Source organism: Pavona decussata, unplaced genomic scaffold (genome assembly GCF_977016875.1).
Source record: "Pavona decussata unplaced genomic scaffold, jaPavDecu1.1 SCAFFOLD_260, whole genome shotgun sequence".
Taxonomy (NCBI): Eukaryota; Metazoa; Cnidaria; class Anthozoa; order Scleractinia; family Agariciidae; genus Pavona; species Pavona decussata.
This window is the reverse complement of record NW_028145663.1, coordinates 1,742,695-1,766,308: the sequence shown is the minus strand read 5'-3', so window position 1 is coordinate 1,766,308 and position 23,614 is coordinate 1,742,695. Positions and strand designations below refer to the sequence as shown.

Sequence of the window (23,614 nt, the reverse complement as noted above, 5' to 3'; positions counted from 1 at the left end):
ACGACTGAGGCCATTTTCCTAGTGATCTGAAATTGTTGACATACAAACGTGTGAAGAAGTTAATTACACATCAAACTTGTCTGACAGCAGCTATTGTTTATGGACCAATCGTAATTTTCCGTTGCTGGTGCGACGGGATATTCGAACGCGTTGGTTACAGTCAAGAGCGCAGTCCCTTTCCTTCCCGCCTTTCCCCCAGTCTCTTCTCGTTTATTTCTCCTCGCTCCTGTCTCGCTGCGCAGCCTCTCGACTTACCAGAAAGGGACTGCTTGCAGTCTATGGCAAAATCGGCAAAATCGCTTCGTCGCGTTGCTCTTGTAGTTTTTCGCCAGAAATGAGAGCGTGGCCATTGAGTTTCTGCCAAGTTTCAAAGTTATCGCCTTCTTGATCGGGTTCTTCGACCGAAATTGATGATCGACTTGCACTCGAGCTTCCTGGTGTGGAAACCGACTGCCCCCTCGTTCAGCCATTCCTCCTCAGTGGTTGTGCTTTCGGCAAATATCTCAGCGCGATCTTTACTAAAATACTTTTTCGTCTTGATGTGGACGTCCAAAACGGACGCAACCTTTTTTCTTCTTCGAAGGCATTATTTTACAACGAAATTTACTATGAAGAAACCAAACATGTGCAAGATGCTTAATCGAGCAAATTCATTGTTTGTTTACAATGTTTATCATGTGGCTTGTTTCATGATATGTTGGCATACAAGTTAATCCAGTATGACAGGACTTGTCAACGGGTAATTAACATAATAAACATGGAAAAAAATTTGCGCCCAACAACTCTGCACAGAAACAAAATTTTTTATGGACTTCTTTTTTTAAAAAAAAGAACTCTCTTCAAGAGCTTTATCCGCTCATCACAAAGTCTCAAATTTTGAAAAATACAAGTGTTAAACGGTGGCTGATACCTTAATGCAGAATGATTAAATAATATAAAGTAATTTGAATTTGACTTGAACTATAAAATAGGCTTTATGTCACCTGCTCACAAATTTATATATAATCTTCGGTGTGAAAATTCATTTATTACGCGATTTTATTTAAGATCATATCTTTCGACGATCTCCGATCTAAGACCATGTCATCTTTTATTCTTGAAAATCTGCCGCTAACGGGTTACCTGGCATGAAAAATTCAAGATAACAACTTAAGTCTTGCAGGCGGTGATCGTATGATTTAAAGGCTTGCCTGAACATAGTTGAACTCGAAGCAAAGTCGAAAGACGAAAATATCTAAAATCGCTTGTCCAGAAGAAAGGGGAAGAACAACCTACTTTTCTCGCTCTTGTTAACTAAGCTTTACCCTGCGAGCAGAGGCCCTCCGATCTTCCTAGATAAGTTGGAAAGATCAAAGGACTCTGCTCGCAGGGTAACTAAGCTTATGTATAATACAAAATAATATTTCCATCCTGCAATCGAATGGGTCTGCGATGACGGCTGCTAAGCAGGTTTGTGACGTCACCCCATAGCAAACAGAATTCCCGAATATTTTAATCTCCGGTTATGTCTGGCTCGTGATTGGGGGGGGCGGGGGAGTACTTTACACAAACTTCCTCAAGAACCAAATGTTTAGCAAATACAAGCAATTATAACAGAACAAAACAAAAAAAGCATTAGTAGGTAATATATGCTAATTAAAATAAATAATGTGAATTATTTATTCGTTAACAAGAAGCAGGTACAGTTTTATTTTTAGGTAAACAAGCTTGTGAGTATTTTCAGTTTCTTTCCTAGCGAGCCGCTACAATGTAGTTGCCCACAAAGAATATACCGAATGTAATCTACCTTGGCTGGTTAGAAGTTTCATAAAGATTCTTTATTTTGCTCTAAAACTGAGGTAAGATTAATAAGAACTTAATGACTGTGTGGTTTTGTGGTTTTTCAATAGTAAACAATGTTCACAATGCACGAGTTAAAATATCAGTCGACTTCACGAAAGCATTCTTTTGTTACCTCATTTCCTGGGATAAATGAGAGTATTGTCTGTTGGCGGCTCTAGTAGGAGACTTAGGAGACTATGCTGGTACACAAAGAAAAGCGGTAAAGCTCGAATAACTCTCGTATTGACACTTTGAGAATATTTTTGACACGTTCGTCTCCTTGTTAAAAGAAAGGCCTGCTCCTGGTCGTTCGGATACTCGTCGAGGATTGTTGTCATCCACTTTGGTCGGTTTTTTTTTTTCTCTGGAACCCTCAACTTGAAGAGCAACATCCTACCATTCGAGAGACCTATCGTAACTTATCGTGTCCATTGCCATGCCGCCATTTCGTTGTTGTTCCAAGCAGGTGCAGCTGCGTATGTTTCCACTCTCAGGATCAATTTCTTTACTTGGTCGCCCATTTTTCACACCAGTCTGCATCTACCGATTTATATTGCACCAACGCCATCACGCAATGTAGACTTGCAGACTAGCGAACAATTGGAGGTATTTTATTAAAACGTTACAAATACAACTCCCTCCTTGGTGATACAAGACCACAAAATTCCGTATCTGATCTCTCTCACACTGCCACACCATTTCTCATTCTCAGTTCAGAGGATGCTAATGTTTTTGTTTTGAACAAAACTGATAAGCTGAGTGATATTGTCGCATAAATTAAAGTATTCTGTACTGGCTTATAAGACCAACCCGCTGTTTGTAGGAACAAAGTACACCTAGCTGATTTCCGTGACACGTTTGGGAAAGAAATAAAACTGTCACTGGTTGCTTCAGTGATGCAAATGCATGTGACGCTGTGCTTAGATGAACATACAGTGGAACCTCGATTTAACGAAGTTCCAGGGGACTAGGAAAATGGGTTCGTTGTATCGAGGGTTGAATATATCGAAAACCTCGTTACAATGAATCTGTGGAAAAACAACCAAAATGTTCGTTATAGCGAGGTTCAGTTAACAATTGTTTTGTAACAGTGTTATGTTCCACTGTACAACTTCTCCGGATCTGAACGATTAATAACATGTCTGTATGAACTCGGTTACAGTACACTGTGCATAGCTAGGACATCGGGAAACAGCACAGATAACACCGTTCCTGGCTATAGCACATACTGCATACATGTATATAATGAGCTGTTAACTGAGGAGTTGTTCCCTTGATACGGGATTAAAGGATTTTCATCACTGTTCGTCTGTTCCGCATTCATCTTTTGTCGCGTTTTTCGACGAGTTGACATTTATTCGTTGTATCGGGGTAGACTTTACGTTTGGGCATCCCGATTGTGTTCGTTATAATGAGGGTTTCATTATATCGAGGTTCTCTTCCATACATTTTACTGTAACTTGTGCCGGGCTGAAGAATATTGTTTGTTATATCGTGAGGACTTCGTTTTACAGGGGTTCGTTAAATCGACGTTCCACTGTATCACGAACACTGTTCTATATATGTGGCCAGTGTATGCAATACATTTAACATTTGAACAATCCGAATTTGTTGTATTTAATGAACGCTTTATTATTCAGCAAGATATATTACTACTCCTCTGTCTGCTCAAACACCTGCACAGCGAATCGTGACTTACGTTGTTTTGCAAGAAGTTTGTTTTGGCTTTTAAATGTGTGACTGGCCTAGCCCTATATAGGCTTCTTTTCCAACTGATTGCTTTGCACCCGTTGTCCACTCTAGAAAACATTTTGAATCGGGGGTGGAAGCTGAATAATTTGACCTCGGTTATTCATTGTTCTTTGGGTGTTTCTTTCAATTATTCATTATTCTTTTTAAGTTCTTGTTGGTTATTCATTATTCATAATCGCTTTAGGGGGCAAATTATTGCCATTTTTAAATTCAGGTTTAATTATGACACATTTCGAATAACATCACTCAACTGATATTTATTAGATGTTATTCGGTATTAGTATATACCACACAAGTGAAAAGTGTCTTTCGCGCGCGCTGATTGGCTAGCTCGGAGGTGATTAACCAAGTAATTCTTGGTTTTCACATGACGTCATAAAAACTAAAATTCATAACTAAACACAATTTTAGGTTTTTATCTTCATCACATATAAGAAAAACTAAATTTCCATCGGCTTGCTTGTTTTCAGCCGGATAGCATTCTTTGTTTTGAAAATAGAGCAGTTTGAATTTTAGATTTTTGCGCAGTGCGTGACAGAAGGATTGCTGCTCTAAACATGTCACGTACATGAAAACATCGATTCGCCTCGTGTTTTTTTTTTTTTAGGTCTGATCAGCTAACATGTAATAGAGGCGTTAATGTCAATGTGTGAAAGTTCAGCAGAGAGAAGAAAGGCTTTGAAATAGCCAAGGTAAACTCCAGATGGTTTTGCTGGTTTCCGGCCGCCAAGTGGTGTCCCTCAGACGGGGCACCAACATGGCATCCCATACTAAACTCTGTAATTTTCCGTGGTACATTTTCTCGAATAACTCGATTAGGAGATATTGCACAGCCCTGTGGCTTTCACACGTTGTTTATGTATCACTCTTCTACAGCATATCAATTTCTTGACTTTATCTATTGAATGGTTGAGAATTTTTAATTTTCACTTGCGTGACGATGTGTGAGGTGAAAACCACCTATATTCACCTCCGAGCAGCCGAAGAGAAACAAAATGGTTTTCCGTTTCGCCTCCGGCGCTTAAAAGAAAATTATTTCGATGAACGAGGCCGCTGTCACAAAATACAAAAAAGGGAACAAAGTTTAGTTTGACGGCATTAAATGGTAAGTTATTTAATCTTTCCAACTTCATATTCTAAAGCGAAAAATTAAAAAAACAATGCCTTGTTTACGAAAACTGCCGAGAACTATAATTACAATGTAAACAATGAAACATCTTATGTTTTGCAGCATGGTTTCAACTCAGTGAACAACAAGACGAATTTCACCCAACAATTGAAGAAATGGCACCTTGGCATCTGAACAAGTGCCTTTAAAAGTCAGTTATTTTTTCGCAAGTATGCGAGAACGAACTTTCTATAATAAGAAATCCCTTACCCCCGTGCTTACTGCGCGGCGCGCGAGATTTTAAGATTTCCCACCATTTGTCGGTTTACCTTCAAAACTGAAGGAATTTTTTTCGGTCCGCTAGTTATTCAGCTCGTGTGGTAAATACTAAAACAATTATTTACCTCAGTGTCGGTAAAAGTGATAGACATTTACCTCGCTGCTTCGCGGCTCGGTAAATATCCATCACTATGTCGTGCCTAGCTATACTTACAGATAACTATTTAAAGGGGCTGGTTCATACAAGTTTAAGCAAATTTCACATTGACCAACAGATTTCATCATGTAAATATAAACCTTCTGTCGAAAATGTATCAGGAAGTATATAAACATATGTTTTATTCATTATTCCACTGACATCGCTGTGTTATTCATTATTGCAGATTTTCCAAACCCAAATATTCATTATTCATTTTTTATTTAATCCCTTATTCATTATTCATTATTTATTATTCATTATTCATTATTCATTATTAAGCTTCCACCCCCGAATCTCGAAACAGAGATATATTAGAAATCTCTGAACACAAATTTGCTACTGGTAAGCATTCTTTCATTGTCATACAGTATCACTATGGAACTATTAGCAAAGTGTTATCAAAGACTGTGTCAGTAGTAGTAGTAGTAGTAGCAGTAGCAGTAGCAGTAGCAGTAGCAGTAGCAGTAGCAGTAGTAGTAGTAGTAGTAGTAGTAGTAGTAGTAGTAGTTGTAGTAGTAGTAGTAGTAGTAGTAGTAGTAGTAGTAGTAGTAGTAGTAGTAGTAGTATCCTTTTATTTAAAACCAACAAATGCATCAGGGAAAAACTTTGACAGAATGAAAGCAGATGTTAAGAGAAGTGAGCGGAAGTACTTTAACATGAACTTCAAACGTCTTCACGTTCCCGATAGATAACGTTGTCGTTCAACTTTGTCCTTTAAGGCAAATACAAAAGAAGCAGCTAGTGTTTTATCAGGAAAAACGACAGTATTTTCCCCTTGTTGGCCACAGAAAAGGTCGCCAAGATTTGCCATGGTAGCGGCAGGTGACCAATGGCAGTGTAAGGAGAGCATAAAAAAAAAATTAATAATAATGAGTAAATTAAAAGCGGTGGCTGCTTATGGTGACTCTGATGACAACATTTATCCCAAGATGGAGGAAAAGCAAATCGTGTAGGATGCTCCGTCTTTAATAAAACCACCGTTAATGAATTCGTCCTGGTTGTTTTTGACCGTGAATTCAAGCAATATGCCAGCGCCTTATTAAATCTTAACTTGCGGATTCGATATATGCTTCCGAAGCTTTTAAAGTTGTTTATCAAACGCATTACGGATGCCAGACACATTCTCAACCGACACAGAAAACTCAAGGGAGTTCTTGTAAAATGCCCTTGTTTATTAATAAACAGTGGATCACTAAAAAAAGAGGTTTCTTAACGTTAACACTTCCAGAAGTTGGGGACACCTGAAGAAACATTCGTTTCAGTTTCCCTTGCTGTATTTATAATTAGACTAGCGCTTGCGATCGGTAGAAGAAACTGGAGATACGCAAAGTAGATCTTGTGGAAACAGCTGGCACTGCGTGCGGTGGGACACTTCGGGATATTATTATATGAATAGTAAAACATACCGTACAACCGGTCAGAACGGGAATAAAAGCATTTGTTGTTGTTAGCATTCGGTGGCCGGCACTATTACTATCATTTTGCCGATTGACGAGATCCTACGGTTGGCTAAATTAAAGGAAAGCCCAACATCGTTACTGAAACTGTTGTCGGAAACAGAATAATAGCATAGATATCAAATAGCGATTGTGAAATGTTTGTCTGGAAATTTTGTTATTCTTATGTCTGGAAGATTCGTATCTAGCCAATCAGCGTTCTTTTTAACTAAGGTGTCCCGCAAAGATAAGGAACAATTGTCTGTGATTTATTTAGCTTTCAGTCGAAGTAATCTTTTATATCAGTCGGGTCGAGGAGTTGTGACAGTTGTGAAACCTGGCGAGAATAGAAGAGGAGAAGAATAAAAATCTAGTGAAGACGAGACAGTGTGGGCTATCCCTACTAATTCCCCACATTAGTGGCACCTCCGACGGGACCTGCAGTGATTTGGACAACCTGTTAGTCAATGGAAGCTAAACTGGAGGCAGAACTTCAGCTTCTAAAGCTTACACGAGGAAGGACGAAATCTGTCGTGGAGAAGGGAAATATCGAGAAGATCACTCGACATAAAGAAATTCTGGGAAAGATTGTGGCATCTATAGAAGACTTGAAGCTAGACATCGAGAAAGGTAAGCTTGAAGCGGGGAAAAGCATTGACGAAGTTGATGAATGGGGAAAAATTATCGAGCAAATGATTGATGATGTAGATAAAGAAGTAGAAGATTTAAATCGTCATCTCGAAGAAGCTGGGGCAAAAGCAATAAACAAAAAACGGGAAGAGGAAGAGGCTCTTCTAGCCAAAAGGAGGGAGGATGAACTGAACTTTGAAAAACTTAAACTTGAGCAAAAATCAAAAATGCAGTCGCCCGATCAGCCCGCCGGAAAACCCCTAAGTAAGGGAAATGCCAAAATGCCAAAGCTGGTAATTACGAAATATGACGGCACCTACGAAAAGTGGCTTTCCTTTTGGAACAAGTTCAAAGCGGAAATCGATGCAGCCGATATTCCCCCGGTTACTAAATTTGCTCATCTCAAAGAATTACTGGAAAGTGATGTTTGTGAATCAATCGATGGCCTCCCATTTAGTCCTGAAGGTTATGAACGTGCTAAAAATATCTTGAAGTCCAATTACGGCAAGATAAGCGAGATTGTGAGAGCGTATATTGATAACATCAATGGTTTACCTGTGGTAACTGGATGCATCCCTAATGAAATTAATAAATTTTGTCAGACTTTGAACTACAATGTTCAATCATTAGAGACTCTAGGTAAACTTTCTGGGTGTTTATTTATGGTGCGTGGCGTCCTAGACAAATTGCCAGACATAAAGGCAGACCTCGTGAGCGGAAAACCGGGATGGCAAGATTGGGGTTTCGGGGACCTTATGCAGGCTTTAGAAGAATGGAAAGCCATTCATCCGATGGAAACTTTGGGGGTAGAAAAGGCAAACGAAACGTCTCCGACTCCGCCGATTTATCACCCGCCGCGTCCGCCGCGCCCCCCACGTTTGCCTCGTGACAGAAGTTTCTACGCGCGACAGGGCGAACCCAACCCACGACACGCGTGTGTCTACTGCGATCGCGTGACACACAGATCTTGGGAGTGTGAGAACGTGACATCTCCATCTCCGTCGCATTCTACAAAACAAACGCTTGTGCTTCAACTGCACTGGGCCTCAACACAGCGCTTCACAATGCCGAAGCCGCGCATCTTGCGTACACTGCAAACAAAGGCACCACTCATCTATTTGCGACCGACCGTCGGCAACTGGACGCCAAAGGGCGAACAACGGCGGAGTGGCTCTAACTGCAACTCAAGAAGGAGAGAAAGTCTGCCATCCAATCGTACTTGTCAAGTTGAATGGCGTGACCTGTAGAGCCCTACTGGACACCGGTGCGACTGCGTCTTATGCTTCAGGATACATCTTGGATCGTCTAAACCTCGTACCAGCTCGCACTCTAACACGCCGTATACAAAACTATCGTGGGCATGGTGACTAAGCGGACAGAAACTTACAATACGCAAGTGAGTGACACTAAAGGAAACAATGCAATTTCATTACGAGTAACTAGAGTAGACCGCGCTGAACTTTTGTCCGTGGAAAATCCTAACTATAAGGAAATGATCAGCAAATACCGCCATCTGGAAGGCGTTTCAATGGAAGACACCGACACTAAGAGCTTACTTCCGGTCCATGTTATTCTGGGCGCGAGTGACTACGCGAAGATAAAAACTCGAGAATCCCAACGCACGGGAGCTATCGGCGAGCCTGTGGCTGAGTACACTCTTTTTGGATGGACCATCATGTCACCAGGAACGGAGACAGACCTGGGCAAGATGTTTCTAGCGCAGACGGCCTCGAATGACTATGAAGAGCTTTACCGGATGGACGTCCTAGGACTCGAAGACAAACCTAATGGCGATCAGAGCGTTGTTTATGAAGAATTCCTTGAACAACTCAGCCGCAGCCCTGAGGGTTGGTATGAAACTGGCCTTCCCTGGAAAGGGGACCATCCTCCGTTGCCCTCTAACAAGTCTGGAAGCTTAAAGCGACTGGGGAGCCTAGTCCAACGACTTAAGAAGACAGGAAGGCTAGACGACTATGACGCTATCATACAAGAACAGCTTAATGAAGGAATTATTGAAGAAGCAGAGATGCCAGCAACTCAAAGAGAATTCTACATCCCGCACAAAGCAGTAGTGAGAGAGAGTGCAGAAACTACCAAGATGCGTATTGTCTACGATGCCTCAGCAAGAGCGTACGATTCAGCCCCTTCCCTAAACGACTGTCTGGAAGTTGGACCACCCCTGCAGAATCAACTATGGAAGGTACTCCTAAGGGGACGGTTTCATTCAGTGGCTATCGCTGGTGATATTCGCAAAGCATTTCTTCAAGTGCGTATCCGAGAGCAGGACCGAGATGCACTGCGGTTTCATTGGTTGGAAAGCAAGGATCCTTTTCGTGTTCGCACGTACCGATTCACCAGAGCTCTGTTTGGTTTGGGACCCTCGCCGTTTCTGCTTGGCGGCGTAATTCAGCACCATCTGAACACTTGCAGACCTGCACACCCTGATCACGTAGCAGAAATCGAGCGAGAACTGTACGTTGACGATCTCATTTCTGGTGGAGGTACTATCCAAGAAGCGAAACAAAAGAAAGCTACAGCAACTGAGATGTTCCACCAGGCCACCTTTCACTTACACAAGTGGCATTCAAACGTGACTGAACTAGAGCTCACTGAAGAAACTGAAACTGGGGATGACTTAAGCTACGCCAAGCAACAACTCGGAATCAAGCCGAGAGAATGTGGGCTGCTTGGTTGAAAGTGGAACAAACTGACGGACGAAGTTGGAGTTACAATTCCAGAGGAAGTTGCCCAACCGACAAAGAGAGGGATTCTGGGAAAAGTGGCGAGGATCTATGACCCCCTTGGTCTTATCGCTCCAATCACCCTGCAAGGAAAGCTTCTGTACCGCGATGCCTGTGAAGAGAAACGTGCATGGGACGCTCTGTTATCCACCCCCCTAGAACAGCAGTGGCAGGAGTGGTAACGTTCCCCGCCGCAACACGTAACTTGTCCACGAGCACTTACCAGCGTCCAAGAACCTATCGAGGACATTAAACTTCATGCTTTTGGAGACGCGAGCGGAAAGGGCGTGGCCGCTTCTGTGTACGCTGTGGTCAAACAGTCAAGCGCAATCAACCAAGGCCTGGTTACAGCAAAGGCAAGACTGGCCAAACAAGGGCTGACAATACCTCGCCGCGAACTGGTCTCCGGTCACATGGCTGTAAATCTTCTGACCAACGTACAAGATGCACTTCAAGGATTCCCTGTGACTTCGCTGCATTGTTGGCTTGACAGCAGCGTTGCCTTACATTGGATACTAGGAGGAGGAGACTATAAGCAGTTTGTGGCCAACCGGGTACGAAAAATTAGAGAACACTCTGATGTTGTCTGGAGGCACGTACCTACTCAGGATAATCCTGCAGATCTTGCTAGCCGAGGTGGACTGGTAACTGAGGAGAACCAACTGTGGTGGAAGGGACCAGAGTGGCTAAGTGATCCTGCGAAATGGCCAGCCGACCTTGTGACCGCGCCCACCGCTGAATCTAACGCAGAAATGAAAGCTACAAAGGAGCTCTTTGCCATGGCCGTTAAAGCTGATGACGATCTAGACCATCTTCTGACCAAGCACAACTACTGGAAGACTTTGCGAGTGCGCGCTTGGATTATGCGGTTCGCAAACAACGCTAGAGCGGAAAGAGCGACAAGAACAAAGGGACCCCTGACAACAGACGAAATTGAGAAGCAGAAACACTTTTGGTTGCTACGCGTACAGAGCCGGGGAATTGAAAGCATGGAGGAAGATCGCCTGTGCCTAAACTTACAGAAGAACAAAGATGGATTGCTTGAGTGCCGTGGGAGACTGCAAGGGGTCTATCCGATATACATCCCAGACGCCACAACGTTCGCAAACAAGTATGTCGAACACGTCCACAAAGTCACTCTTCACGGGGGAGTGGGGCTTACTATGGCTAAAGTGAGAGAAGAGTTCTGGATTCCCCGCCTGAGGCGCCTCGCGAAGAAAGTCATCAGGGAGTGTTATGGGTGCAAACGCTTCCAGGCTGTTGCTCTCGCAGCTCCAACCACCCGGTTTATTGCCTCTGGAGAGAACTGAGGGCTCAACTCCCTTTGAAATTGTTGGCGTAGATTTTGCTGGGCCGATTAAGTACCGCAAGTCCTCTCGTGTAGAAGGAAAAGGCTATCTGGTGCTCTACACGTGCAGTTTAACGAGAGCCTTGTACTTGGAGGTCCTGCCTAATCTGGAAACTACTACCTTTCTTTCAAGCTTGAAGCGTTTCATCGCTAGACGTGGACGACCTTTAAAGATCTTTTCAGACAATGGAAAAACGTTCGTAGGAGCGGCAAACCTACTGAAAGGAATCCAGAAAGATGAGCAAGTACAAGGCTACCTTGCATCGGAGAAGATTATCTGGAGGTTTAACCTAAGTCGAGCACCCTGGTGGGGTGGCCAGTTTGAGCGACTAGTGGGCCTCTTCAAACGTGCTTTCTATAAAGTAATTGGTGGAGGAATGCTATCCTGGTCAGAGCTGTGCGAAGTCGTGCTGGATGTTGAAACTCAACTAAATCGCCGCCCCCTGTCCTATGTAGAAGATGACGTCCAGCTCCCTCTACTCACCCCATCTTCTTTCCTATTCCAAAGATGTATTCGCCTCCCTGAACAAGAACCATGGCGAGAGGAGACAACTGACCTACGAAAGCGTGCCAAGTATTTGAGGTCTTGTAAGGACGCTGTGTGGAGACGCTGGTCTCAAGAGTACTTGGCGGCGCTCAGAGAGCGTCACAACTGCAATGAAAAAGGCAAGGCGAGGCCCTTAAAGCCTGGTAACGTCGTTCTCATTCGTTCAGAAGAAAAGAACCGAGGAAAGTGGCCATTAGGAGTGGTCGTTGAACTATACAACGGCCGTGATGGAATTGTACGTGGAGTGAAGCTGCGCGCAGGGAAAACGTTTCTGGAGAGGCCGATTCAACACCTTTATCCCATGGAACTAGCATGCGATAGAGCGCCGGAGAGAGCTGAAGTCCTTACCCCCCCTGAATGCTAAAGCGCCAGTCTTTCGTCCACGGAGAGATGCTGCGGTTGCCGCAAACTTGCGTATTCGTGACGCTATAGAAAGTGAAGAACTTTAAAACTAAACGCAGGACAGAACTGTGCGGATGGACGGAGAATATAAAGTGATTTCAGCGAACTTTGACATTCATTACTTTGTTTTGTTTTGTTTCTGATTTCAATTTAATTATTAATTAAGCTAGCCGTTTCCTCTGTTTACATGTGCTTCCGTTTGGAAGGCACATGGGGGGAGTGTGTCGGAAACAGAATAATAGCATAGATATCAAATAGCGATTGTGAAATGTTTGTCTGGAAATTTTGTTATTCTTATGTCTGGAAGATTCGTATCTAGCCAATCAGCGTTCTTTTTAACTAAGGTGTCCCGCAAAGATAAGGAACAATTGTCTGTGATTTATTTAGCTTTCAGTCGAAGTAATCTTTTATATCAGTCGAGTCGAGGAGTTGTGACAGTTGTGAAACCTAGCGAGAATAGAAGAGGAGAAGAATAAAAATCTAGTGAAGACGAGACAGTGTGGGCTATCCTTACTAATTCCCCACACTGTCACTGGCAATTCTAACTGCTAATGAGCTGGCTTGTTTGAACAATGATCGCTGATCATGGTGTACTAGAAACTAAATTCCATCTTTTACCTTCTGTGGTGTTTTTAATATTGTGCATGTGCTTCGTAAAAGACTAAGTTTGTAGTGTAGAGGGACTAAAGATTATTCCTAGTTAAAAACCACTTGTTGACACTCTTCTTAGAAAAAAAATCTGTGGGCTTTTGCGGTAAATGGACGCAAAATTTCGCTCTGTTAGCTTGGAGAAAATGGTCAAGGATTGCCATAACTGACTTTTAGGAATTTGCATACGGCTTGACTTCAAACTTTTTAGTCCTTCCAGATACGAATCTTTCACCGTGCAGCGATTAATGAAATCGACCAACAGCAACAAGAGCACTCAGTTTAATAAGAACGGTCACCCGAATGCGTTATTCATGAGATATTTTAAGCGAAGCTGAAAAGAGTTAAAAGAAACAAGAATGTGTAATTGGGCCGGGAGCTTGATCCATAATAGATGTTCTAGCATGGGTTAGACATGAAACAATACTAGATGCGTGCAGAATGTGTGAACCACTCGGAATAATTAAGCTATGAATGCGTGCAGAACGTGTGAACCGCTAGCGATATTAAAGCCATTAATTATTATTCAAGTTCAGTTGAGTTTAACCGTCGTTCGGTTACAATAAAAATCTTTGTGTCAGTTGCTTCGCATTCGAGTAGGTAAAAACTAAAGAGTCAAATAGCATGAGGAAACATGGTGTCAGGACCCAAAAAAATCCAGCCTTTATAATAATTCGAATTCGGAGCTTTAGCGACGTAAGCGAAATTCAATGGTTAAGGAAGTGCTAACAAAAGGACCGATTCTCGACTGGACAAGCGATCGAAACCTACATGAGCGTTTCCTAGAATGGAAGAAAGCGGTTTCTGTCTTATGCAAAGGTTTAAAGATGACAAACGCAGATCCAGAATTCACATGCTTGTGTATCTACCAGTGGTCAGGAGAGCGCGGCCAAAATATTTTCGACAAGGCGACGTTTGTCAGAGCTGATCTCAAAAAATGGGAAAAGCATCTCGAGAAATTGGAGAAGCACTCCAAACCGAGGGGAAGCAAACTCGTCGCGGCTACTCAATACAAGGTGTTAACGCAAAGAGACTTACAGCAGACAGGGTCATCAAGATTGCCACCGACATCTACAATAGCGGTTGTCAAAGTCAAAGATCGATTGTGCAGACTCTCAGCACAGCATCGGCAGCAGCCACAGCCATACGACAAGGGTCAAATGAGGTTCACAAGGTACAAGAAAAGCACCGAGAAGATGGAAAATCAAGACGAAAGGGACACAACAAAGATGACACGTCCCAACACAAGGTTGCATGGAATGAAGCGGCAGGACTGTTATTGTTGAGGAGCAAGGCCAGCTCATCCAAAGTCTAAGTGTCCAGCCAAGGATGTAACGTGTCACAGCTGTGGCAAAAAAGGGCACTACCAGAAGTGTTGCAAAGGCAAGCGAGCAAAACCAGGAAAGAACAGAAAATTCAAACAAACTCAAGTACATGGCTTGCATACACAACCAGTGGACGAAAATAGCCAGACTCCAATCAACCCATATTTAGTGTACTACACGCCACTTGAACTGCCCCAGCAGTACTCAAGTCAGCCAGCATGGTTTCACCATATTCAGAGAGCAGAGTATCTGAGAGATCTTCACGCAAGGCACTTAGGAGAGGAGAAAACTCTGCTAAGAGTACGCGAGACAGTGTTTTGGCTAAAAATCTCGGATGACATCAGAAATGCAGTGAAAACATGTGACATTTGCCAGAAACACAAACCAGCTCAACAAAAGGAGCCCCTTGCATGGAATCGACATATTTGAACACCAATCCCAACCACTACCTACTGGTTGCAGATTATTTCAGCAAATTTTCTACTGTGAGGAAACTGTCTAATCAGACGTCAGGTCACGTAATTAATCTCCTCAAGACAATATTTGCGGAATATGGGATTCCAGCAGTAGTGTACACAGATCAAGGAACTCAATTTGCATCTGAGGAGTTCAGAGCATTGGCTGTTCAATACAGGTTCAAGGTGTAGCACTCAAGCCCAAGGTACCCTCAGACGAATGGTTTCATTGAAGCCATGATCAAAACGGCAAAGAACATCATGGAAAAAGCAGAAGAGTCAGGTCCTGATCCACATCTTGCAATGCTGATCTACAGATCCACACCAATCAGACCGGATGAACTAAGTCCAGTAGAACTGCTCACCCAGCGCAAATATAGATTACTACTGCCCATTCATCAATATCCACATCCTAATCTGGAGAAGAGCAGAGAAGCGCAGATGGCACAGAAACAGACCCAAGCGGATTACTACAATGAAAAAGACAAGCAGCCTCAGGATCTAAAGCAATACCAGAATGTTCGCGTGCAACTGGATCCTAATAAGCCAGTCTGGCAGAAAGCCACAGTGATTCAGCAACCCACTGACGGTCACCCAGACGTTATCAAGTGCAGACCGAATCTGGAGCGAAATATTTCGGAAACCGTCGACGCCTGCGTCCTGCATTCAGAGCGACCAATCAGAAGAGCTAATACGACGTTATAATGACGTCATAATGACGTAATTCGTGATAAATACGCGTCACAGCACCACATATGCTGAGTCAAAAAAACTACAATTTCGATTTTATGCAGCTTTGTCGTTTCTCCCTTACGATATTTTTTATTGTTTTCGCGTTTAAATACTCCTAAAGTTTGACCATATATGGTCATGTGGGCGGAAATTTCCATTTCTTTAATTAGCTGTAACTTTACGTCTTTTTATCTGATTGAGATGGAGTTTTCACCAGAAATCATAGAAATTTATACTGATAACCAATACAGCATTTTTCACATTATTTTGCTGAATTTTAATTCTGATGCCAAATTTGGACATCGTTTATGACGTCACAATAGCAGTCAAATGGAATGAGATAATAACCAATTGCTAGGTAATTTATCCACCTACTTCCCTTCCAAGTCTAGTTTTGTTTGATGCATTCTTATTTTGTCCATAGCCTATAACTCTCAGTTTTGAGAGTCGAGGGAGGAAAGCCCCAGCAACCGACCATCGTAAATACTAGATGCGTGCAGAATGTGTGAACGGCTAGGGATATTTAAGCCATTTATTATTATTCAAGTTCAGTTGAGGTTAACTGTCGTTCGGTTACCATAAAATCGTTGTGTCAGTCGCTTCGCATTCGAGTAAGTAAAACCTAGAGATTCAAATAGCATGAGGCAACAACTATAACTTTATCAAGTGCGTTTAATGTAGAAACAGCTTTCTACAGTTACAAGAAACGAGTTATTCAGACGTAGGTTACAGTTTGCATAAAAAGTGCATCAAGAAAATTATTTGTTTAAGTTTTCAAATTAAAGCTAAAAGCTTTATTGTCAGTTATTTCAACAGAGTCTAACTTAGGCCGCGGCTTAAGACAATCAGTGGGCCTCCAAATCTGTTTATAAGTGGATTTATTTTAACTAGATAAATAGTTTTCTAGTCTGGAATGCAAGCCTTCTTATTACCATCAGCAGAAGACAATGTTTAGATATAATTGTTGACAAAATTGAAAACGGCTTAGAACGTGGTTTTGTTAAACACGGTCTAACCTGCCTTTTAATAACTGGCCCTAAGTGTTTAAGAATGCCTGGTTCTGCGTTCTGTTGGTCTGAGGTAGTTCGTAGTCAACTTCAACATGCCCAAGGTTGATTTTGTAAAGCAATGGGAGGCGGGTGTCTGCTCGGCGTGGCTCGAGGGATCTCCAGCTTAGGTGGCCCTATTTTTATATAGACCTGGAAGTACCGGGCATCTTTAAGCAAAATCAGACAGATATGTAGCTATATGTGTGCTACAACAAAAACTGGATTTCTTTCCTTATTTCAAACGTCTTACATGAAAGCGCCGTTAAAGGCATTGCATTATGGTAGAAGTACTCAGACAAAATAATTTGTCAATATTTCTCCTTTCTCTGCTGTTCTGCATGTTCATGGTGAATACGCGACTGAGTGGTGATAAATGTTTGCAGAGCTGTGATATGGATTTCTCCAATGTTTGTTATGAACTTTGCTAAATACCAGATTTTCCGACAAGCGTGGAATATTAGACACCATAAATTAAAAAGTAGTGCCTTTCTTGACCAGAAGACATGCTCCTTATCTTGAAGAACTGTTGAACATACTGAAAAGTGCTTAAAAATTTTCGTTCATAGGCAATCGTGCACCAATCAAGTAAGAAGAATGATGATCTTTTATCAAAAAGCTTTGTTATTCTTCCTAACGTATGAATTATTCACAATAAGAATTGGATCCAGCTGTGGGCCATCACCTATCACTGGTAAGGATTTTCCTTTGTAGAAAATTTATAATTTTCAAGTGTATATGACATAATTTTTTATTTGCTGGATTAAATATTCATGTTTTATTTCGTATGAAAAGAAAAAATTCCTTTTTTCCCCGGGTTTGACATCAAGATAGATAGTATTATAGAGATAGTAGGGCTGTGTTACGTTTATACAAGAATGCCTAGACTCTCGGTTTGTCCATTCCTCAGTTATTTTATATTTCGTCCATACAGTTTTCTTCATCTGCACACGACAAACAGCTGAGGAAAACAGCATTCGAGTTTGTGTTTTCTCGCGCTTTGTCACTGACTCGTCTGGGAGTTTACCATGATTCATATGCTGCTGCTCCTATGTGCTATCGTTGTGTATATATTTCTTCAACCTCGTTTTTCAGGGTCTCTCCTCTTCACGTCCTACACCCTGGGAACGAGGTTGAAATTTCTCATTGTTTTACGGCGCTTGTGATTACGTCACGCTCTCCATGCGCGTGCGTGGCAAGTCACACAAAAGCAAAGCCTGCAACATTTATAATGAAAACTGTAGACTATTCCTCATCCTAATATCAATAACTAATTATGGGTTTTTATCTTTATATAAGGAAACTGTAACTTTGATCGTGGAACACTCTGCCACTGGCGGAATGAACGTTGGGACCACTTTGACTGGCAAGTCCGGCGAGGAAGCACCGCCAGTCCTGATACCGGGCCGACAAGAGACCACTCAGGTAAGATAGCGGAAAACTTGGCAACGTTTAATGGTTATCGTCATGTGTTCGAGCCCCATGCTGACCACTTTGATTCAATCAACGCAACCGAGCTACGAAACCGCTCAATACACTGCTTCGAGCACCGTTACCCTTGTCGTCAACTCAAGTTACCCCACTTGCAACCGGTTCCTTCTGCATTCATGTGGTACAGTTTCACAAAACTCTTCCCACTGCTCCTCTTACACCATGAACTTGATGCTTCTTCCTTACAGGTAACAGCTCTGGTTCTTACTTTCTTGTGGTATATCACCTTGTTTATACGGCCCTTGCAGTAAATAATTCCATTGTTTACGCACTTCTTTCCGTCATCAGCAAGTACCAGCGTATGATACTATGTAGCAAAGATTGCTGCTCCTAGCTGGGCTCTGAAAATACCATCATACTACTAAAACAACTTCGATCTATATAGACGTGCAGGTGTGGGGCGGGGAGGAGCTAGGGCAGATTTTGCTCGCGACTCATTTGAACCATGGATAACTTTTGTAATATTTGAGGAAAAGCCCTGAAATTTAAGGACTTAAAAGAAATTTATCTGGGAATGATTTGATTTTGCCATGGCAACCCGGCAATTTTCGACAGGGGGATTTTTCAGAAAATGGAAAATTTTCAAAATCAAGAAAAATTACCTTCCTTATCGTAATTTTTATTTGTAATGGTTTTGATTCCTTTACGTTTAATTTTGGTACTTTCCTGAAGTTTTGGGGATATCCAGAAATCCAAGATGGCTGCAATTGATATTCATAACGTGATTTCCATGTCACGTGACGTCGTCACTTTCCGTTGCAAAGGAAAACCATTGGACGTGCTATTTATTCTTCAGATCTCACTGTCATAGCTTTAATATTTTTCGAAGTTATGGACGGGGGCCCTCCCCAGCCCCAGAAGACAAAGAAATAAATAGTCTAAATAGTAACATATGCTCACTGCACACTTATTACCTCGCCACGGGAACTAAGTTATCGGAAGAAACCGCGACTGCCGAGGCAATCGGCGTGCCGAGTGTAGCAAAATGTAAAGATGAGGGAGTAACCGCCACCAGGAGGGGTGGGAAGGGTGAAACGTTCACGTCACCCGCACCGAACTCCCTTGAATTGGTCGAAAAGGCAATTGGTGGTTTTCACCTCACACATCGTCACGCAAGTAAAAAAATAAAATCCTCAGCAACAGATAAAGTCAAGAAATTGATATGTTGTAGAAGAGTGATACATAAACAACGTGTGAAAGCCACAAGGCTGTGCGCTATCTCATAATCGAGTTATTCCAGAAATGTACAACGGAAAATTACAGAGTTTAGTATGGGACGCCATGTTGGTGTCCCGTCTGAGGGACACCAACATGGCGGCCGGAAACCAGCAAAACCATCTAGAGTTTACCTTGGCTATTTCAAAGCCTTTCTTCTCTCTGATTAGCTGATCAGACCTCAAAAAAACACGAGGCAAATCGATGTTTTCATGTACGTGACATGTTTAGAGCAGCAATCCTTCTGTCACGCACTGCGCAAAAATCTAAAATTCAAACTGCTCTATTTTCAAAACAAAAAATTGTTGTCCTGCTGAAAACAAGCAAGCCGATGGAAATTTATATTTTCTTTTAAGTGATGAGGATAAAAACCCAAAATTGTGTTTAGTTATGAATTTCAGTTTTTTTTTTGACGTCATGTGAAAGCCAAGAATAAAACCGAGCTAACACTCTAGCGCGCAGGCCCTTACGCGAAGGAATTCAAAGTAGTTTATTCTTTCCCGTGCCACGGGCTAATTATGTATGCAGTGAGAAAATAGTTAATTCAATCCTGTAACACAGACCAAACAACAGCTACAGATGGGAGTTCAGTCCAGTTCAGTTCTTTTTTGCTTATCAAACTTGATGGCCCTTAATAATTGCTCCTCTATGTTTAATCCGTTAATTTGGCTCCTCAGCAAAAGCAATCGTTTCATCGCCCCGGAACCTTTTCAATCTGTCTGCAAGTTTCTCTTTCTGGCTTTCGTTTGAGTTGTATACAATGTCACTTGGCCTTTCAATGATATAATTTGATGCTGTTTAGAACATTTGTATACTATCCCTTCTTCACAACCTGATGAAAACACTCAGCCTTGCAATAAACAGTGGATTTACCTGTGAGGATTTAGTAGACTGTTGGAGTGCTTTCTAATAATAATAATAATAATAATAATAATAATAATAATAATAATAATAATAATAATAATAATAATGACTTTGAGTTTGTTTCCTCTAACGTTTTCTCATTGTTTCATTCATCTCCCTTGCCTCAACTTCACTTTGAATCATTCTTGACTACTCCTTCATCTTTCATGCACGGTCCTTTGGTTGAAACTCAAGCTATTTGCAAAGAAGACTACTTATTACTTTGCTTTAAGTATAACCCGGCCATAGCGAATCCGATCCCTGTACGATTACCTCGACTTTGTCGTATGCAACTCGTAGTTGAATAGGTTTGTCCCGTTTACAATTTGGTAAGGGAAGTCTGCCAATAATAACCGCCAGTTCTCAGTGACAAACCGGCTCATGTAAAATGTCAAATGAAGCCTTGTATACGTAGTTTGACTCCAAAAATGTAAGCCCTTGGTTATTCCTAGCAGCCTAACTTTCTAGCAATGCTTGTAGATAATATATATATAATTATATTACTGTTATCGATTGATATTCCTGCCGCTAACACGATACTAAGGCGATTTGGCATCTTGGCTTGATATTTTCCAAGATTGACTGGGAGTCAGTGCTTGACGGTGTGTCATTCTTTACGTGAATATTCAACCTGTTAAGTGTGATGGAAGCTGCTATTGTAGCTCGACAGGAAGGTTTAGGGAATAACTGGCGAACATACATTCTGAGTATTAACTGACCCTTGACATGTGGCAAAGACGCTGTATCATTTTGAACTCGAGCGCGTGCGATGGTTATATTCGCCCTTGTTTCCAAATCCTCGACTGTCTTTCGTCTGCTTATTCAGGTTAATTTGTTCCTCCGTTTTATCTTTTACTCAAAGCGGTGTAATTTCATCGTCGAATCTCGCAAGTAAGTACAATTTTCCGTCGGTAAAACTGTGGGCTTTGACTGACATGACAAATTCAAATGTGGAACTGAGTAAATCCCGAAATCCGTTTCTTCAAAAATTTCTTAAAAAATTCCGATATTTAAGGTGGCTCGATACAGTTTTTTTCGGGATCGTACAATTCCCTTTTAACCGGCCTTTAAGACTGTCTTAGTTCATGAGAGGACCAGGCAGACGTGATGCATGCCATTTCTCCGATTTGGAGGAAACTAGGCCAGATTAAGGAACCCACCCAAAAACTCTAGCACATTGAGTTGGCAATCTTTGCGACTTTCCCTTGGGAGCTAGACCACCCCCCCCCCCCCGGGGTTTTTGCCTCAAATCCCAAAAATTCCTTAAACTTGGCTCCTGTTTACAAAATATAATGATTTTTTTTGGTCAGAAACTACCCCTTATTATCATTGGTGCACATGGGTGGTTTCAAAAATCGAAGGTTGTACATGAGTGCTCAAATCTAAGGGCTCCTGAAGAAGTCCAGTATCACGAACCTGCTTTTCTGTGAGTGGATAAAGCAAATTATTAATTTCACGAAACTAAAGAACGTTTTTGGACACAAGTTATTCGGCATAAAATTATTTGTCTCGTTGCTGTAGATTATCACCACTGCCTCGATCATTTATTATAGCTACCGCTGATCAAGTTCCTGGGCTCATGTCACGCATTCATATGTGATCGAATGCGTTCGAATCAAGTTCGAATATTTACAACCTTCACGGTCTTTATTTTCATGCCGATGCAGCTAAATTGTTATTTTGACGTTTCTCGGAAGCAAAATTGACTGGATAATCCAAAGTGTGAGCTCAGGACTGACTATCTTACAAACAGTAATTTCGGAGTTTGTAATACGCGTTGACAAATAACTAACGGTAAGACGAAGTACGATGATTCAGGAGGGTTTCAGTAACATTCTAAGCAACAGGATGGTTGACAGAGAAGCTCCAGTGTAACACTTCGATGCTTTAGAACTCAAGTATCACAAGCATCGATTCTAATATTTAGACCGGTAAGTGCCGAATTCGTATGTTATTACTGCTATTTCGAGACTCGACGCTGTACTGCTGTGAATATTACCTAAGCTTTCTTTAACGGATATTTATGGTATTTACAGATATTGTTTATTCCATTATACTAGAAATTATCATCATATATTACTCCTGTGACATTTTGTTTTCTCAAGTTTGATTCTCAGTTCTCTTTGTGCTAAAAAGAGCCTCTGTTCACGCGAATTGAACGGCTTCTGTCGGCCAAAAACAACAGATGCCAAAAACTTTATTCGCGATTGTAAAGTACTGTATAAGGATGGGTTTGAGCCGAGGTATAAATTGGAGTGAAAAAGAGAATTTTGAACTTCGGCGGTATATTTGGATCAGAATTTGAGCTAATTTGCCACTTTCTCAAATCTTTCGTGACATGGGTTAAGTATAGGCCATTTCACAGTTGTGTGCTTAGTGACCTGGCCTTGGATTGGAAGCGAGGCGGGGTGACCTTGTTTTGATACAAACCTCACTGCTTTTCATATGTAAATGCAAACTCGTTAGCATAAGAACAGAATGATCTACATATGAAAAGCAGTGAGGTTTGTATAAAAAACAAGGTCAGCCCCAGCCTTGCTTCCAATCCATGGCCAGGTCACTAAGCACAGATATGTGAAATGTGGTACGGTAAGCTAACACAGTTCCAGTCTTTATTCACGTGAAACAATAACATTCGTTACTTTTTGTAAACAGGAGCTAAGTTTATTTTTATGCTAATTTAATGGCAATTTTTTTGGGATTTGAGGCAAAAAACAGGGCAGGGGGGGGGGTTGGGTTGTGGTCTAACTCTCAAGGGAAAAGTCACAGAGATGGCTTACTCTCAGTGTGTTAGAGTTTTTGGGTTGGTACTTTAATCTGGTCAAGTTTCATCCAAATCAGAGAGATGGCATGTATCACGCCTGCCTGGTCCTCTCGTGAAAGATGTCTAATCTAGTCAGATCGACATAAAATTAACCACAGTTATTGGTTTTGGATTATAGTTTGTCAAGGGCTATATTTTGGTTCAATCGATATTACCATGACAACGATATTAAACATAACTAAAACAGTTAAACTTGAATTTTTTTGCGATTTAGATTTCATATAAAAGATCCATTACCAGCATACTAATCTGTGATACGTGGCAAATGAAATATGGCATTTAAATCGCAGATACCAAAGTTTCGTATAATAGTTGCCCATGTTTCCATGGCCATATTTTTAAATCGGGATTTTTAAAAACTTATTTTTGATTAATTTTAAGTTTGTAGTTGTAACTTTTACATTTTAAACTATTTTTTCTGTATCGGTTTTGGTTATACCTGAGTTAATTTGGACGGTTTTCTTTGTTTTTCGAGTTATAAATGAGAAACCCGAGATGGCGGCAGTGAAGAACAAACGACGCAATTCTTACGTGATATGATGACATCGTTTCACTTTCCACACCTCAAAGGAAATGATTTCGGACGTACTATGTACCTTCCAGGTCTCAATGTCATAGCTTTAATGGTCTTGAAGGTACAAAGGTGTTGGGGGAATACCCCCGCCCCCCACCCGCCGAGCATAAAAACACCCCAGTGCACAGTCCATGACCC

General features: G+C 41.6%; 1 protein-coding gene and 1 pseudogene across 1 annotated transcript in view; both read left to right on the top strand.

Annotated features, from left to right (window-relative positions):
* The first annotated feature begins 1,724 nt into the window (after positions 1–1,724).
* Positions 1,725–23,614, top strand: part of LOC146456227 (MAM and LDL-receptor class A domain-containing protein 1-like) — a 92,388-nt gene continuing 70,498 nt past the window's right edge. Inside the window, exons 1-3 of the mRNA XM_085093319.1 lie at positions 1,725–1,838; positions 17,039–17,163; positions 17,769–17,894. Of these exons, the coding sequence (XP_084949445.1) occupies positions 17,067–17,163; positions 17,769–17,894 (223 nt within the window). The 5' untranslated portion in view covers positions 1,725–1,838; positions 17,039–17,066. The remainder of the gene's footprint in view (positions 1,839–17,038; positions 17,164–17,768; positions 17,895–23,614) is intronic.
* On the top strand, positions 7,063–12,784 carry LOC146456229 (uncharacterized; annotated as a pseudogene).